This window comes from Rhagoletis pomonella, unplaced genomic scaffold (assembly GCF_013731165.1).
Source record: "Rhagoletis pomonella isolate Grant_MI unplaced genomic scaffold, Rhpom_1.0 Rhpom_scaffold_00001, whole genome shotgun sequence".
Lineage (NCBI taxonomy): Eukaryota > Metazoa > Arthropoda > Insecta > Diptera > Tephritidae > Rhagoletis > Rhagoletis pomonella.
In genome coordinates, this window is record NW_023458555.1 from 93,214,756 (window position 1) to 93,235,525 (window position 20,770).

The window sequence follows — 20,770 nt, forward strand, 5'->3', positions numbered from 1 at the left end:
AAAAATCCATAAAAATATTTCCAAAATCGCATCGATTTCAAATCGAACGAATTTCAGAACATAACTGATATTCTATTTCTTATAAACGTTTATATACTGAATTTTATATAAATGGAGAACCTATGGAATGTAATATCTGCTCAACATGTGGAATCGCGTGGCCTGGTGTTTTGTGATGAAATACCTACAAATCCTCTTCCTGAAGTAGAATACTATTGGACAGGAAAAAAATACCTTGTAGTATATTATGGACATCAATATTTTAAATTAAAATCTCGTGTGGTACGGGAAAAACCAAATTTATTAATAAACAATTAAAATAAAAAAATATATATAATGAGGAAGAATTTTCGACCTTAAAGTAAGGAAAGTTTTTCTTTGATCCAGAGATGGATTTTTGGTTCAGTGTAAATAAAACATCTATTCCTGAAATGACATCAGAAGCACCTACATCTAATCCGAAAAAGTTTTTCACAACACAGGAAGCCATAGAAGCATTTAGGCAAGATCCAATACAAAAAGAGAAAAATATTTCTGGAATAATTGAGAGCTCACAACCCGTTTATAGACATTTTCAGCTTCAATATGAAGATAATATTATGCTACGAATTCGCTGTACATATGATAGTGATTTCATTCAACGTAAACTGAATATTTCTTGTTTTGTGTATCGCCAGGTTGCATTCGAGAAAATTTTAAGTAACGGTGAAATTGAAATTGTTACTGGAGATGATATCCCACTACGCTCAGATGTCACATAAATTGATATTAAAAGTTAAAAACATGATATGGATATGGAAATTTCTTAACTTTTAATACTATAATATGGATTTGCCGTATTCGTATGACATATAAAAAGAATACAAATGTAGTATAAAAAAAGATTAATTTGATATTTGGTTTTCATTACTCAGCGGAGTATGATCGATTAGTTAATAAACTTGGTGGTTGTAATACATACTTATGTTCACAATTATTTAAATAGGATTTGATTAGACTCTAAAAAATTAATATAAACTTTTATAGAAATTCATAAGACTATTTTTTAGGCGAATTTAAAAAAAAAGCTCAATCTATATAATGTTAGAGGAATATACGTTGGTTATAGACGTTCAGGGATTCTATTTTAGTAGGAAATTTACTGCCAAAGAAGGCAGCATATCAACATATATATAACATATATATCATATATAAAAACGTTTCTTATTCAACCTCCTTTTGAAGAATCTAAGTTGATGATACCGGATAAAACAACTAATAACTGGTTATATCATAATCATCATGGATTAAAATGGGAAGATGGTGATTCGACTTTAATAGCTCTTATTGAATATATCCATTCATTAATGAAAAGAAAATATTATATATTCTATGTTAAAGGGTTGGAGAAAATCAGATGGATTCAACGTTTATTCTGATACGATATTTTTTTATATAATTTAGATGATTTAATTTGCCCAAATTTAAAGAATTTATATATATAAAAAATATAAAAATAAATACTTGTAAATATCATGATAATTCTATGATATGTGCTGAAAAAATGTAATAATATTAATAGAATTTATTTCTTAATTAAATATCTAATAATAAATAAAACTAAATAAGTAATTATAAAACTTTATTTTATTTCAAATCAAATTTTTTTGTTCTCATCATCAACATCAGCAGATCTTTCCATTCATATGTGAAAGATAAAAAGATTTCGTATTATCTTTGAATTTGTTAGACATTCGGTGACTCTTTTGAATTTAATAAGTTTGTCTTTCAATGAATATAAACGAGAAAAACAAGTATCTTAATCTTTTTCCGAAACGATGTGTTATTAATATCTCCTGTTTCTATATCAAAATATGAGTTTTCATATAAAGTATGCTTAACAACTTTTCTCACTAAGTTAGCAATACATGAATGAATAATGCTAGATGAATAAAACTTTTAAATATACACATACTTTTATAAGCATTTTTTTATATGTTTATGTGGGATTCGTTATCGTCCACTTGGCGTTACTATACTTATTAGGCATACAATGATGATTTGAATCATATAGTAAAATTTAAATAGGGTAATAAAAAGTAAATATATGCTTTTACAGCAACATTGAGTTCAAGATTATTTCCACATTTTAATTGAATCATATTATGAAGTGTAAAATAGATTACTAAAATATATGTATATTTAAATATGTTCTTTATCAACAGTTTACCTCAATGCTTTTTATATAGTTATGAAATGTGTATAAATAAGCAAATACTGTACATTAGAAATTATTACTTTGTTTAAAGCTACTAAAACACATCATGCCTGGAATCAATCGAATCCTCAATAGCGATCATCATGGAGAGTACAACTTCGACTTCGAATTGGAGATGTTGTGCTTTGAAGACATGAAAACGCCTTATATATGTATTGAAGATGAAGATGAGGGTCCCCGGTTACAGGTTTTGGGCATCCCAGTCAGAGCAGCCCATGCTTTTTTTAACAAAAAATGGGACGAAGAGGATGACAATGGCAAATTTTTAACAGTGGTTGGCGGGGAAATTGAGGAGTACATAATGGAGCAACATCAAAACCAACATGAATATGAAAGACGGGGTTTAGATATTAACTAAATTAAAGTATTGTAATAGAAAAAGTAGGGAAGCGATTTATGATATAGAAGTTTATTCTAAATCATATAATAATATTGTATTTGAATATAACTTAACTGTTGAATTAGTATTTAGAAATTTAAAATTTAATTATATAGCACCATAGATTTATTAAAAAACTTCAGCGTTTATTTGAATATAATATTATTTTATATGAGGTTATTTATGAAAAAAGGTTTATTTATATAAATTGTTAGTCGTTGGAAAAGGTTTTATAAATAATATAATTAATATGCTTCCTATTGAACTTCATTTGCCTAGTTATCAATTTTGTGGACCTGGAACGAAACTACAGAAACTTTTAGTAAGAGGAGAATGGGGGATTAATTTACTAGACTCTGCTTGTAGAGAACATGATATATCATATTTATATAATAAAGATTTAGATAACGGACATATTGCTGATAAAAAATTAATTAAGAAGGTTTGTGAAAGAGTTAAAGCGAAGGATAGCAATCTTAATGAGAAAACGAATGCTTGGTTAGTTATAAATATAATGAAGACAAAAACGAAATTCGGTATGGGGTACGCTTATAGTAAAAACTAAAAAAGTGGGAGGAAAAACTGGTTATCAGCTCTTCAATCATACCTTAAAAAGTGCTAAACAAAATTTAAAGAAAAGTGATAACTTAAAAGATGTCATAAAAATTTCACGAAAGGTTGTAAATAATATTTTCAGAGGAAAAAAATCTATAATAAAAACGCCACGTGTAATATCATTACCTAAATCTGGAGGATTTCTCCCATTAGCGCCTTTAATCGTAGCATTAGGAGCATTTGGAAGTCTATCTGGCGGTACAGCAGGAATTATTAAAACAATCAATGCTATAAAGACTGGAAAGGAGCAGTTATTGGAGGCAAAACGTCATAATAATACAATGGAAGCTATTTCAATGGGAGAAGACATATTCTTAAAGCCTTATAAAAAGGGATTCGGATTATATTTAAAACCATATCAAAAAACTCTTAATGAAGCTACCTAAAAGATCTCTTACTGAAGTACACTTGAAGAAGTATTCAAAATTTATTCCAAATTTTAGAGGGGTATTCATGTGTGACACTTTTCCATGTAAACCATTTAAGAGAGAATGTGGAATAATAAATTTGGATAGTTCAAATCAAGGCGAATTTATGTAAGGTGGTGTTACTAGCTCAGCTGATTTTGTGTATGTGTTTCGCCGCACGGCTTCTGATATCAAATTGAAAAATTTTGTTTGAATTTCTACACACACTGTTACAGATTTTGACAGTTTATGCCGCCAAAGCAAAAATAAAATACATGTAAATTTTTGTTTTTGTACTCCTGCTATCACCTTATATTAATTCGCCTTGGTTCATATACTGGAAAACGATAATGAGATTGATTATTTCGATAGCTTTGGAAAAACTTATAGCCTCCTGAACATTTAATAAAGTATTTAGGAAAAACATTAAATATAACTATAATAAACAGCAAAGCTATAATTCATATAACTGCGGACATTTATGTTTAAAACTCTTATTATCCAAATAAATAAGTAATTATAAAACTCTCTTTTATTTCAAATTAAATTTTATTTGTTCACATCATCAACATCATCAGACCTTTCCATTCATATATATACTGGAAAAACGATAATGAGATTGATTACTTCGATGGCTTTGGAAACTTACAGCCTCCTAAGCAAATAATAAAGTATTTAGGAAAAGACATTAAATATAACTATAATAAACAACAAAGCTATAATTCATATAATTGTGGACATTTATGTTTAAAATTCTTATTATCAAAATAAATAAGTAATTATAAAACTTTCTTTTATTTCAAATTAAATTTTATTTGTTCTCATCATCAACATCAACAGGCCTTTCCATTCATATACACATCCATATGAAATACTTAGCAATTAACTATGTGAACATTATTAACACACTTTTCTAGGGGTAGAGCATCAATATATGTATATACATATGTATGTATGTACGTTTGCATATAGATGTATGTATGAGAATACGTATGTATATATGTATACCAATACATTTTACCAATTTTCGACATATAAACCACCTTGTATCGGATTTCCATCAGCGGTACACCCTGTGATCGGTTCCGGTTGTCACCAGCGACATCTTGCGGCTTTTCTCTGGGTTCCGAACTTGGATTACGAACGGCGACATCTTTTGGCGGAGCAGCAAAGCTTGCGGCGGAGCACCAGCAAACCTTATAGCGGTTCTGGACCGGAGCAATAGCAAACCATATAGCGGTTGTGGACCCGGAGCAGCAGCGCTCCGGTCCAGAACCGCTATATTTATACTACTTAAAACTTTTTAAAAGACCGCAAAAAAGTGCAACAAATTTTCACCCAAATTTCAAACTTTTTTCTCAGAAGCGGTAGAATTTTTTTGAATACACAGTTTTATAGCCCATTCAATTTTAGTCTAATAATGTGCAAGTTTCAAGTGGCTAAAAATTACCGTTGATTTTTTAGAAGTTTTTTCGCCGAGCATGTTGCGGGTTTCTGCCATATAAAAATAAATTGTGTTTATATGTAAGCAAATGAGACAAAAAAATTCTAAAAAATCAACGGTAATCTTTAGCGACTTGAAACTTGCACATTATTGGACAAAATTGAATGCGCTATAAAACTGTGTACTCAAAAAAATTCTAGAGCTTCTGAGAAAAAGTTTGAAATTTAAGGGAAAGTTTGTTGCACTTTTTTGCGGTCTTTTAAAAAGTTTAAAACATTGGTTTATATGGGTTTTGTTGGAGAATGAACTGTATTTTAATTGAAAATTCTTAAAAACAAATTAAACAAAAGTGGCAAACATTATCGCTTTGAAAGGGGGGTTCTATAGATATGTCCAATACTGTATATACATATGTAGGTACTCGTACCCGTCGTGCTTCGCTTTATTTCTTTTTTCCCCATCCCTATACTACCTATATCTTCCTTCTCACTCATGTAACGGTTTCATTTTTAAAAATTTCACTCTCCATTTTTACGATACCGCCGCCTAAGAAGTTTCACTTCAAAAAAACAACACCCGTTCTCAATTCCCATCTAAGAATTTAAGATTATCGTTAATCTATTCATGATCCAAAGATCGGATTTAAACCAATTTAGACAACCTGTCAGGTAACACCTTTCCTATAAAAAAGAATTATAGTAATCGGTTAACGTGGTCCAAAGTTATGCGGTAACATCCATAGAAAAAAATAATAATAAAAATATTCCGACAAATTGATAACCTTAACCTTTTTGTGAAGTCGGTTAAAAACAAATCCACCAGCAAGCTTTCAGCGTCAAATGATTTCAGGATAAAATTGTCAAAGCTCCCAATAAACTTAAAGGAAATAATGAAATCATCAAAACAACTTCAGTCCTCACATTAAAGCTAAAGGAGCATAAAGTTTGCATTGTGTTTTCTTGTTTTCGTAAACATTTGAAGAGTTAGGGTGCCGCGAAATTTTTTTAACACAACAAGGGTGCCGAGGTGAAAAAAGTTTGGAAACCCCTGAGCTAGATCATCCCAGCTGTTATATTCAAAATTTAACTCTTCAATATCCGAGCGACAATTCTTTGTCTACACTATCCGTCTTTGGAATAGTCGTCCATCGGCATTGAGACTAATTACAAACACCGTGCGTTTTAAATGCGAGCTTTACAAATTTTATGTCTAACGAAATATTCATATAATTGATCATTATGTCTCCTGACCTCTCCTAATTATCTATATTATACCTTCCTTCGCTTTTTATATCTTTCATGAGCATGAAATGGTATTATACCTTTGGTCCGATGGTTGTAAGTACCAGAATAAGAAGAGATGACCAATTAAAATGTATACTTAAATAATCAGAATGTCGAGCTGAGTCGATTTAGCCATGTCCGTCTGTCCGTCTGTTTGTATGCAATGTAGTCTCTCAGTTTTCAAGATATCTAGATGAAATTTGGTAGGTGGGTGTATTTTAATATAGTATTAATCATTTGTTGGAACCGGAAGAATCGGACCACTATAACATATAGCTCCCATAAAACTGCTTGTTCAGATATGAGATTATTCGTTATAACTTCTCCATTTATGCAGATAAGAACATGAAATTTTGTAATACTTCCATCCATTATCAACAGAAAACTTAGAGTGAAAATTACAAAGATCGGGTCACTATAACCTATAGCTCCCATACAACTAATTGTTCATATATAAAGTTTTTCGTTATAACTCCTATATTTAAGTACCTAGGAAAATGAAATTTTGCACTGTTGTCACTCATTATAAAAAAAATACTTTCAGTGAAAATGGCGAAGATCGGGTCGCTATAACCTATAGCCTCCATACAACTGATTGTTCAGATATGAGATTTTTTCCCATAACTTCTCCATTTATACCCTTCAGGGAAATCGCGGACTAGTGAATCAAATTTCTAGTTCCGTACTAAGTCTTTATCGCCCAAAAGGAACTAGTCCGATAGAAACTAGATCCGGACCAGTCCAAAATCGGCGAAAAGAGGTACTTTTAAAAAACTAATTTTTTTCAGTTTTTTTCACTTGAAATCTATATCTAAAGTGTCGAATTTAGAAATGGTTCGGAACTATAGAAAAGGGATGCAGAACAAACTAGATCTTATTTGTCGAATTTAGAACTAGTTCGGAACTATCGAATAAGGGATGCAGCGGGGGCTTGTTTACTTTACATATATATGTGTTCGGCGGCTTTTTCGTTCAAATAAGCTTCTATTCTGTGCTTCGCAGATGCTTGAAAAATCATGATAATTTTTTCTTTCGTCTGTCGATTTTAGAACTGGTTCGGAACTATAGAATTTAGGACTAGTTCGGAACTATCGAAAAAGGGATGCAGCGGGGGGCAATTGACACTTCCTAGGACATCGCCATGTTAATTTCGCCAGTTGCTTGCATTCAAAAGAGATTTATCGCGAACCCGTACTGGATCTAAATGCACTAGAAGCGCACCAGTTCAGAACTAGAGATTTTCCCCACAGGGTACAGCTAGGAACATGAAAATTCGCACCGTTTTCACTCATTGTTAACAGAATACTTACAGTGAAAATAACAGAAATCGGGTCACTTTTACATATAGTTCCCATACAACTGATTGTTCAGATTTGCGATTTTTTGTAATAACTCCTCCATCTATGCAGCTGGGAACATGAAATTTCACAATATTTCCACCCATTATCAAAAAAATACTTACAGTGAAAACGGCGAAGATCAGGTCGCTATAACCTAAAGCCTCCATACCACCGATTGTTCAGACATGAGATTTATTGTTATAACTTCTCCATATATGCAGCTAGAAAATTTAAATTTCACACCATTTTCACTTATTGTCAACAGAAATTTTACAGTAAAATTAGCAAAGATCGGGTCACTATGACATATTATTGCCTCCATACAACTGATTGTTCAGATATGGGGTTTTAATGTAAAACTCCTTTATCTAGACAGCTAAAACCGATAAATTTTTTAAGATATTTTATAAACAATAATACAAAGTCTACTGAGAAAATCGTCAAAATCTATGCTATATAAGCTTTATCTCATATACCACTGATTCAGGTACCAGTTTTTGCGATATATCTCCTTTATGTAGGAAGCTAAATCCATTAAAACATTAAATTGTGTTACCGGTTTACATGCAGATCACACAGCAGTGAAAATCACTTAGATTGGTGCTATATAAGATACATATTCCATACCTCTGATTGTTTAGATATGATTTTTTTGTATATGTATGTAAATGCTCTATATATGTATGCTGTGTATATATAAATTTTTTCAAATGGAGTAATGTGTTAAAGTGAAATTTTCAGATGTTCATGAAAGGTATGAAGCATTCAGCATAGCCGCTGCTCTTACTTGTTATACCTTTCATGAGCATGAAATGGTATTATAACTTTGGTCCGATGTTTGTAAGTACCAGAATAAGAAGAGATAGACCCATTAAAATGTATACTTAAATGATCAGAACGGCGAGCTGAGTCGATTTAGCCATGTCCGTCTGTCCGTCTGTCTGTCTGTCTGTATGTCCGTCTGTTTGTATGCAATCTAGTCTCTCAGTTTTCGAGATATCCGGATAAAATTTGGTAGGTGGGTGTATTTTTATAATGTATTATTAATCATTTGTCGGAACCGGGAAACTATAACATATAGCTCCCATACAACTGATTGTTCAGATACGAGATTTTTCGTTATAACTTCTCCATTTATGCAGCTAGGAACATGAAATTTTGCAATACTTCCACCCATTATCAACAGAAAACTTAAAATGAAAATTACAAACATCGGGTCACTATAACATATAGCTCTCATACAACTGATTGTTCAGATACACGATTTTTCTTTATAACTCCTCCATTTAAGTAGCTAGACACATGAAATTTTGCACTGTTGTCACTTGTTATCAAACGAATACTTTCAGTGAAAATGGCGAAGATCGAGTCACTAGAACCTATATCCACCATACAACTGATTGTTCAGATATGCGATTTTTTGCCATAACTTCTTCATTTATGCAGCTAGGAACATCAAAATTCGCACCGTTTCCACTCATTATTAACAGAATACTTACAGTGAAGATAACAAAGATCGGGTCACTTTTACATATAGCTCCCATACAACTGACTGTTCAGATATGCGATTTTTTGTTATAACTACTCCATCTATGCAGCTAGAAACATGAAATTTTGCACTATTTTCACTCATTATCAACAGAAAGTTTACAGTAAAATTAACAAAGATCGGGTCACTATAACCTGTTTATTGCCTCCATACAACTGATTGTTCAAATATGGGGTTTTACTGTAAAACTCCTTTATTTGGACAGCTAAAACCGATAAGTTTCGTAAGCTATTTTTTAAATAATAATACAAAGTCTACTGAGAAAATCGTCAAAATCTATGCTGTATAATCTTTATCTCTTGTACCACTGATTGCTCAGACACCAGTTTTTGCGATATATGTATCTCCCATTAAATTGTGTTACCGGTTTACGTACCGATCACACAGCAGTGAAAGTCACTTAGATTGGTGCTATATAAGGTATATCATCCATACCTCTGATTGTTTAGCTAGAATTTTTTATATATGTATCTCCTCTATCTATGTCTGCTGTGAATATATACATTTTTTCAAATGCTTTATCTGTTAACGTAAAATTTTCAGATGCTCATGAAAGGTATGGAGCCTTCGGCATAGCCGAAGACAGTGCTGCTCTTACTTGTTTTATCTAAGAATATGCATGTAATTTTACTATATCTATATACGTTTTTTATTCCGTAGTTGTTTATACCCAATAACGGCGCTGAAATATAGCCAATGGCTGTTGCGTTGAAATCAATAAATAATCTCGGAAGCTTTTTGTCGCGTTACCTGGGTGTACTTCGTTTAACCAGCATCAACATGTGTATATTACCCGGGTACTCGGGCACATCGGGTAATACGCGGCTGACCGGGTAATGCCCGGGTACCCGGGCTTCATCAGACCGATTCCGAAGCTAGTTAAACGGCGTTTCCACGACAACCGAATCACGTGGTTCGGTCTCTCAATGAACGGCGAATCAATCTATTTACACGACAAATTCCTGATTCACTTTGCATCTCTGCTTCTTGTTCTTTGCTTTTGCTTAATGTTTAATGTACTGTTTATTGTGCATTTCAGAAAAATTTGCAGTTGTTAATTAGCTAAATCAATAGTTTAACGAATCTAGCGAATGTTTGTGCTGGTGGTGTAGTCTGTGTTTTGACAGCCGTTATCGATAAAAATTAGAGAAGACAACAATTTATTCTTGATTCGCATGTTGATTGGATCTGAATCACCCACGAATGAAGTGATTTGCTCTCAAAATTTTGTATGGCGAATTACATGATTCGGTTTTCAACTGAGGCGCCAATCACGAATGAGAGAGCGAATTACGAATGGGAGAGCGAATCACTTGCCGTGGAAACATCGTTTTAGTTACATTGTTTTCTTGAAGACGGCATGATGTTGATAATGAAATTGCTTCTCAAATTGAATGCAGCCTATGTAATGGCTTGCAATTTTGTTGATTTTTGACAAGCAATGTGTGGTGTGAGGAAATAGAAAGGCAAAACTTATTGTATGTCGTCAGCGTAAATAATAGAAAGAAAAATTTTAATTTACAAAATTTATAATTTTTATATGAAATATCAATTTGTAAACGCTTGTGAATGACATTTTCAATCTTGATAATTTATCAAGAAAGGAGCTTTGGATTTTTGTGCTAGAATTCCAATTCTTGATAAATAATAAAAAATTGACAAATTATGAAAAATCTATATGTATCAAGTGCACAGAATCCAGCTGATAAAATTTTTAAAATTTGTTCTAAAAATTGTTTGTTTAAATTTAAACAGATAAAGAGAGGTAACCAGTTTCGTCTCCTAATGAGTGCAATTTTACAAAGCCTGTTAATAAAATTAAACTCTGTATGTTTACTTTTATATGCATATGTACAAAACTTGTCGCGAAGAGCAAATTCACACACCGAAAGCTTAAAATTGATTAAATATGAGCATTTAATGTTTATTATTTAGGGGATTCCCTTAAACGCGAAGAGCAGAAAACTCGAAAACCTCGAAAGTTTTCGAGGCTGTTTTTGGGAATGCACCTTTTTTCAGCCTCGTAAACAATGGAGAAATTCCGAAGTTTGACAGCTCATTCAGAGTTTTTTGTATAATACATCGCATCAGCTGAAATAAATACATATAAAATCAGCATTGAAAATGCCACGAAAAAGTGAAAAATGTAAATTGTATGAATTTATTGATCAAAACGCAGTCAACAATTCATATATTCTCGATTGTCTTGTCTTATGTAAACGCAAGGTTAGTAAGTTCGTAGAATATTCGGATATAAAGGCAACACTGAAACTTACGAACGACTTTTCGAGGCTTTTTTCGCGACTAATTTGCCTCGAAAGTTTTCGAGGCACGCGAAAATCGCCACTCATACAATTTTTGACAGTTGTTTTTCGAGGCTGGAAAAGTTTCGAGGCTTCGTGGTTTTCGAGCCACTTTCGAGCTTAAGGGAATCCCCTAATTATTAGTAGAAAGTGTATTTTTACGTTTAAAATGTTTGCAGTTTTAAACTTTTCATGTATATATTTATGTGCATATTTTGAGCATCCCATGTTCAAAAATCAAATCACGAACACCTTAGGCGTATATTTATACAGATTCTGGTTGAAAAATAAACACTTTTCGGTAGTAGTGTTATATGTATTTCATATCGATGGCTGAGTGGAAGATCGACCTATCTCGGCAACCAGTTCGAAAACGCCCAATGTCAGCTACCCATTCAAAAGTGCTCTATCTCAGCACATTTTTAATCTATTTTCGTTGGAGGTAGGACGTTTTTGAACTGAATCCTGAGATAAGACGGTCTTCAACCAAATTCTCAGATTGAGTCCTTTTCAATAAAATTCTGAAATAGGGCGTTCTTCAATCAAATTCTGAAGTAGGGCGTTCTTGAAAAAATTTCTGAGATAGGGCGTTTTCGAACTAGCTGCCGAGATAGGTTGATCTTCCACTGAGCGATCAGCATATTTACGAAGAAACACCAAAACCAGCAATTACTGTTATAATGGAAAGTTTCCAATAAAAATTTGCTAAGAAAGCTATCAACACATAACTGTTAGAACGTAGCACGATCATATTCGTTGAAATAAACGAATTCATCGGCTTTCTCAGCAGATATAATTGAAAATAAAATTGAGTTCCTTGGACATTTCTGAATAAGAGTACATAGCTTTATTCCGATTAATTTATCACAGTTTTCAAATATGCCTTTTTCACGTAAAACATGGCATTTCCGACCATTGCGAGATGTGTAAATTTGCACACATTAGGAGATGAAACTATTTACCTCTCTTTATATACATAACTTTAACCTTTATCTCAACAGCAAAATCCCAGGGTATGTTTTGCGTAAAACTATTATATCTTAGAAACAAGACATCGGATTGACTACGAATTTCGTGATATCCTCAACAAAAGTATTTTACGTAATATTCCCAAGTCTGAGTGGGATTGGACTACCTGGAGCAGAGATCTGGCCATTTTTCGACTTTTACCCCATACGCCAACAGCTGCATACCCGGGTATGGATATTAAATCGCAGGCAAATTTGTATGTTGATACATTTGAAAAGTAAACTTTATTCTTTATTATTTAAACTCTTAAAATAATACAAGAGTATAATATTGTTATAGTAAGATAATACTTGTAAAATAAAAAATATAAATAGATTGAAAACTAATCGATTTTTAACTACATCTAGATATTACGTTGCGTCATATTGGTAGAATGTTCTGCACAGACGGGTGTTTTGCACAACAAATATGCAGGTTTTCCTTGTTGGGCGGATATAGAAAAATTACCCATTGGTTTAATTTTACCCGCACTGCCACGTTCTTCCTTGCCTCCTAAATACTGCAACATCCATTATCCTCAAAGGACCGCGGTTTACTGCTTCAATGGCGTTGCATGTATAGTATATTCTGATTATTCGACTATGAGTAGCTCTCACTTCTATTTCAGGTTTCGCCAGTTGCTCACTAAATTGATGAAGGAACATCCTAGTCAGATTTTAAAGGCCTTCAGGTTTGGGCAATTCTCGACGTAAATTATGTACGTAGTAAAAACAGCCACATCCAGAATAATATAAAAAATTCCCAAGGCCGCTTGTTTCCTTCTTTGGCAGTATAGTTTCCCCGGTATATGGTCAAGTTCTTCATGATCTTCCGGGTCGTATTCTGATAACTCGATTTCTTCTATATCGGAGTCAACTGGAGTCACCTCATCTTCGTTATCGTCCACAACCTATTCAGATACGAAATGCCTGTCGTCACTGTTGTCGTCTCCTAAATCTTCAACCTCTGGCGAATGTATCCTTGTTGTTCCTCAGGATCAAATGAACTAAATTCTCGTGGAGTGGGCTATTCACCATTTGCAATTTTTACTTTTATAAATTTTATTTCGTTGCGTAGCACTTAGTTATAAAGACATATCTTTTCAGTCTCCAAGTTCGCGCTACATGCATTTAAGTAAATATTAGAGCTTAAAAACTTTTTTAGCTACAAGTTCTTCGGGTTTGTTCAAGTTTTGAACTACCTCATGTAACAAGAAATATTGATCAAACATCTTTGAACATGTATGCATACATACATACATTTGCCAGGGTAATAAAACTGAACACAAAAAATATACGTACAATAATACTTATTGACACACAGAAAATACAGTCCACTTTAGAATAGAAGATAAATAAAATAGTACGTAAACATGAGAAATTAACAAAAACCCATAAATTTTAACACATTTCACTGTCAATATTTTGTACACAACCGAAATAATATAATGTTCGCGCATACAAATGCATACACCCATACCTGCATAAGAAAATGCATTGCTATTATTTGCATGCATACATATAGCCGACGCAAAAGCAAGCATTAAAATAAATATGATGAGACCAAAGCGGTTGTTTGTAAATAGTACATACCAAAACAACATGTACATACACACACTCACATACATATGTATTTATAACTAGTTAAGGAAAATAGAATTAGAATTTTTATATAAAAGGAAAATATTTAATAAACATATAGAATCATAAAGATTCTCGGCTACCACTCTTCTTCTCTATTTTATTTTTTATGCTTTACTTCCCCCCACCAGAGGTAAGGGGTAAAGCATTTAACAATATTTATTCTTCTTTCTTTATTAAAGTTTTACTCCCCCCCACCAGCGGTAAACTTTTAAAACTTTTAATATTGAAAGTACCAACCTCTTATTTTATTAGACTCTACTTCCCCCCACCAGTGGCAAGGGGTAGAGAATTTTAAAATAAGAGTATTTGTAGTTCAAGCATTGCTGAGAATTATTTGTTACCCCCCACCCGAGGCAAGGAACAAGTGACTCAGCTCTGCAACGAACAAACATAACAATAATTATTTGGGTCTACCTACAAAAGCCCTGTTTCAATAATCATACAAGTTTTGTACCTAAACAATCCTTTTTGCATACATTCAAAACCAACGATCATATAGTGTCTTCTTAGAAACGCATTATTTATACAGTAAAATAACATATTTCTGAAGTCTTTCTTCACATATTTAAAACTTCAAAAAATAACAATAAAAACTTTGCCAGATTAAAATAAATGTGTTAAATATTCACATTTTCGTCACAACGCAATGCCGGTTCACATACAAAATGTATGTGCATACCCGGATATGCTGCTGTTGACGTACGTATAATTTTTCTGCTGTTGACATAAAGGTTAAACAAACACTTTTAAAGCAAATTTTAAACATTTCATATGTAATCTGTCAAATTGTAAACGTTAAGTGTATAGAATTCAATAAACAAATTTTAGATTTGTTTATGGCACACAGTGTTTAATTTAATAAACACTGTGCGTAAATTTGCATACATAAAGAGAGGAAACTGGTTATCTCTCTTAATACGCGTAAATTTAAACAATATTTTTTAGAGTGTACATATATTAATTAAAGTAAAACGTTTAATAAAATTATTAAGAAACATGACACAAAATAAAGAAATATCTGTTTTAAACGAAATATTAAAGAAAGAGTTTTATAAAATTAATTTCTCACGATGCTTACCTTAGAATGCATATTTCTTACTTCCATAATGAATAGTTGAGGCAATCCTCCATTAAACCCTTCAGTACAAGATATAGTCACCGATGACATTGATATGTATACAAAGCTACAATTGTGAACTTGATCCGGGCGGCCTTTTTAAATGTACAGAAATGGAATAGTGTGATTAGAAACTGCTTAATTGGATAATGATTCTAAACGATATTTAATTATTAAAAGATAATTTTATTTAATGCTTCCTAGCAGTGGCGTAACTACACCATCTGAGGCAAGTTCTTTGGATGGGGCCCTTCCAGTAAAAATAGTCACGTTGTAATTTCATTTTAATAAACTATTTAGTGAGCGGCCACTGTGGTGTAGTGGTAAGCAGTGCGTGCTTCCGCTCCGCAGTGCCTGGATTCAAGCCCTGGTCAAAGCAACATCGCAAAAAAATTTAGAAAAAACATTTATTCTTAACAGCGGTCGCCCCTCGAAAGGCAATGCCAAACCCCCGATTGTATTTCTGCAGTGAAAAACAGCTTCTCGTTGAAATACAATCGCCGTTCGGAGTCGGCGTGTAACTGTAGGTCCGTCCTCTTTGTGTGACAACATCAAGGCTCACGCGACAAATCGGAGGAGAAGCTCGGCCAAACACTTACATATATGTAAGCGCCAATCTATTATTATTATTTTTAGTTATAATTTTGGGCTAAATTCCTTATTAAATTGTTTGCTGGGTTATGGAGCAAATTCGGCCGATGAAAAAGAGAAACGAAAGTAAATTTTCTACCTTCCCTCCTACGCGTTTCGACGTTTTGCGTCTTCCTCAGGGAGTCTGTTTTATTAAACAATAAATAAAAACAATAAACATGAATTACAATCACAATATTAACAAACATATGTATAGAAAAAAGGCTTATACACAATATTTTAACTTACATTTAAATTAAAAACTCAACAGTCATAAGCACAACACATCACATTTCTATAGCTAAGTAATAGCTAAGTATAAGTAAGTAAGTAATATTGCCTATCTTTTCTAATAATAACACTGTGAGACAAATGGTAGGGGTCAGTGATCGGGAAGGCTTCAAACTACCGGGGAAAGTTATATAGGTCAAAAACAAGTTATATGTGTCCCGGCGTTTCGCTGGGTCACGTCTAGGAATCGAGATATATCGATTTGAAGTTAGTAACTATCATATTGGTGAAATTGTCACCTTTGGTGGTCGTTTTTTTGACATAACTCGAGAACCACTAGTCCGATTTTGCTCAAATAAATAAAAAAAAAATAAAAATTACAATTCCTTTAATCTGTTCATATAACGTTTTTCTATATAATCAACAGTTTTGCCGGTAAAAATAAATTAAGTGAAGGTATCGAAAAATTAAAGCGAAACGCGTCCATCGCTTTTCATGATCTATGTCTCATTTTGCTTAAAGGTTATGTGACTTTGCGTGAAAGTAATACGACTTGCCTTTTTTTCCGTTTTGGATTTTTTATGAATTTAAAAAATAAAAAAATTTAAAATTTTTGGCAAAAAATATTTTTTTTCTTCATACATTTATTTTTACCGGCAAAACTGTTAATTATATAGAAAAACGTTATACGAACAGATTAAAGGAATTGTAATTTTTAATTTTTTTTAGTTTGTTTGAGCAAAATCGGACTAGTGGTTCTCGAGTTATGTCAAAAAAAAGACCACCAAAGGTGACAATTTCCCTCTATATGATAGTTACTAACTTCTAATCGATATATCTCGATTCCTAGACGTGACCCAGCGAAACGCCGGGCCACGTATAACTTATTTTTGACCGATATAACATTTCCCGTTGGTTTCATCCCATCCCGATTTTGACTGTCGCATAGTGTAATGTTTTCGTTGTATCACAGCTGTTGTATACGAAGGCTTTCCAATGTAATTCTCCTTCTTTCTCCTCTTTCTGCGTCCAATATTCTTGTGTTGGCGAAGTCAGTTCGTTTGCAGTCAGATGTTGAGCCAGGGCTGTTGTCATTCTCTTGTTCCATTCGTCTGCCTTGTGTTCGCCGATCCTTATACCCAACGCGCGTTATGTTGTGCCTTTGTAGCACTTATTACAGTGGTTATTATTTTTACCTTTACATTTTATTTCATAGACAACATTACTTTGTTGCTCCTTTTCTATTTTATCTTTCGTCCTTATAAATATTTTGGTTAGTGTGTAATTTTTAATGTAAATTTTCCTCCTTCCCTCCTACGCGTTTCGACGCTTTGCGTCTTCCTCAGGGAGTCTGTTTTATTAAACAATAAATAAAACAATAAACATGAATTACAATCATAATATTAACAAACATACGTATAGCAAAAAGGCCTATACAAAATTTTTTAACTTACATTTAAATTAAAAACTCAACAGTCACTAACACAACACATCACAATTCTATAGCTAAGTACTTTATAATGTTGCCTATCTTTTCTAATATAATTTGAATGTTCTCGTTTTATCACAGCTGTGTATGCGTTGTTTGCTTTGTTCATATCGTCTTTAAAATACATCGCGCTGTCTAAGTTTTGTTGTATACGAAGGCTTTCCAATGTTATTCTCCTTCTTTCTCCTCATTCTACGTCCAATATTCTTGTGCGAAGTCAACTGTGTGTTCGTTTGCAGTCAGAGGTTGAGCCAGGGCTGTTGTCATTCTCTTGTTCCGTTCTACAAGTACGCGAACGCAAAGCCTGATAGGTTTTGATAACTTTCAATAATTGACAGGTACGCGAACGTATTTAATATTGTGTGCATTTTAGTTGAATATATCACAAATTTTATTTTCAACAGCATGGGTTTATACGTACATTTTTATAGTATATGGGGCGTTCCATACCAAAATGGACGGGGTTCACACATTATGTGTTTGATTTGTTTCAATTTTTTGGGGTTAATGGACAAACATAAATAATAAACAAATATGAAACTTGAGCTTACATACATATAAAAATGTAGCCGTATGTAAACATATGTGCTTTGTGACCAATTGGCTCAAAAACTAATGAACGGATTTCAGTCAAATTTAGACGGTATGTGCCTTGGAACCGTTGCAAGGACATATGCTATACTTTAATCCGCTAGCTGGCGCAAGAGTCGAGATATTCAGAAAATCTCAATTTATGATCCGATTTTGATGAAATCGGAAACGTATAATGTGGATGTGACGGTTAATACTCTTACGAAAAATGGATCCACTAGGTGATCTTAGAGTCGAGTCATTCCAAAAATCTCTATTTATAATGCAACTAGCAGGGCTCCCAACTATACTTAGCTATGAAGTGCCATATTGAGGATATAAAGTGCCAAATAGAAAAATAAAAGTGCCAAAAAAGGTGGCATTCTTTTTAATTCTTCCCATTCAAAAGTCCAATGAAAAAAGAAAGATAAACCAGTTGCATACACTACTGAAATTAGAAAATTTTAGTTTGAGAAAAAAATGTATTCAAATATTACTATTTTTCAAAAGTGGCATTTTAGCACTTAGTGCCAAATTGAAAAGTTAAGCGGCATTTGAAGTAAAATAGGGCCAAAAACGGCACGGTTTGAGCCAAACTGGCAGCCCTGGCAACTAACAGAACCGGCGAACCTTGTCCGGCCCAAACTAATTTTTTACTAAAACATTTTGTTCAACGCTTTCACCAAAACTTCACGTTCACGTCTGGTTTTGCGGTCCTCAGAAGGCATAATGAAAGCGTTATGTCCATGAAGAAATTCTTCCGACAACAATGATCCGATTCGATGGGGAATTGTGCTAGAATCTGTATAGTATAGTTGGTGGCAATATACATAGACTTATTTCAGACGGAGTACCTTAAACATCTTACAACTGTATTGGCAGGCATTTATCAAGAATTGTCTTTATTCTGTTTAGTCGCGGTAAGGAAAGGACCGCAATGGTTCTGATGGCTGATTTATCGGTGATAATTTAACTTTGATCCCTGGTGTCACCGAATGACTTCACTTGACGATTTTTACCAATAACTCGACTCCAGCGCCAGCTTGCAGCTCTTTTTTGAATAGTATTGCCCCTACCGTTACCAATATATGTATACTAAAGGTCTGCATCGGAATTCAGTTTGCTTCACTGTGAAGTTTACTTCAAATATGTAAACTACTCATACTCTAACAAAAGGGGTATAGGCCTGTATGCAGCTCTCAAGAAAAGCAAAAACTCCATATAAAATGACGTACAAGAAATGGCTAAGAAATTTTCTTGAGTCAAATTTCCTTAAGGCAGTACGCAGTTCTTAAGAAATTTACTACGTCTACTACGGTTTTCTAAAGTTTTTTGTGAAAAAAGAGCACAAGGCAACCCAGGTTTGCAACAGAAATATATGCCCGTTCCATTATTTCAAGAGGCAACAGGCTGTGAAGTATCAAAAATGTCAAAATTCCTTGGATACACACACGAAATAATGGCAAATTTTTCTTGACCGTTTTCTTGAGAGCTGCATACAGGCCTTTAGGAAGGAAGAGAAGTGAAGCTATTGAGCGCTGTATACATAAAAAAAGTACTCAAGCAAATTATGTTCCGAAAAAAAGAAAACATAAATCAGCAGTACCATGCTGTTAAACTTCCACAAAAAAAATGTCCCTTCACAAGAATTTTTTGAGTATTTTTGGAAGTTTTCGTTTAATGCTACATAATGTTAATAGACTCTTATGTTAAATAACAAACATGGAGCAAAATGTAGCCAACAGCAAATTTGTATAAAGAAAGTGGACCCATTTTATACAAAGAACCAATTTTTAATTTTACAATACGACATTTTCATTTCCCAATACCAGGCAAGCTTTCCATACGCATACATTTGTTCGTATCACTTTTTAATTCGTTTGTAGAAGCCTTTGAAATTCACAAAGTAGATTCTCTGCTTAGAAAGAGAAAACTTGTTACTTCACATATATGAGCGCCTGGTATTGAGAAATGAAAATATCGATTTGACAATAAAAACTGGTCATAAAGACAGGTCGCGGGATGGACACACATTTTTGGTAATTTAAAAAATTTACATAATATGTATGTGCATAAATCATCGATTAAATGATGAAAGTTGCTACCATTCGATGGTTTTTATGTATGAACATATAGTCGTTTAAAGTGCAAAACCGCGTGATATGTGAAGTTATAGAAATTATTTTCTAGAGCGTTAAAACATTCATATTTCAAAATGGTTTTCTTTTTTATAAAGCAGTATATTTCAGGACGAATGGATAAGGATTGAGCCAAGAGCTTGTGTGAGCAAATCCAATTTTTGGCAGCCAATGTCAGTTACGCGGTTTTGCAGAATGACGATAAGCGGTTTTGTAATTTAAACGACGATAAGTATATATGTAAGGTTCGAAATTTTTTGCAAACGTTGAAGAGTGCGGCGAGAAATGTCGGCGTCGCCGATTTTTAAATATAAAACAATATTTTAAATATATATTGGAATAAAACGAAAATATATGCCTTTCCTTA

General features: G+C 33.1%; 1 protein-coding gene across 1 annotated transcript in view; it reads right to left on the reverse strand.

The window, feature by feature from the left end:
- Nucleotides 1–20,770, reverse strand: part of LOC118748881 — a 349,864-nt gene that overhangs the window by 168,971 nt on the left and 160,123 nt on the right. Inside the window, exon 2 of the mRNA XM_036483606.1 lies at nucleotides 15,307–15,440. Within this exon, the coding sequence (XP_036339499.1) occupies nucleotides 15,307–15,396 (90 nt within the window). The 5' untranslated portion in view covers nucleotides 15,397–15,440. The remainder of the gene's footprint in view (nucleotides 1–15,306; nucleotides 15,441–20,770) is intronic.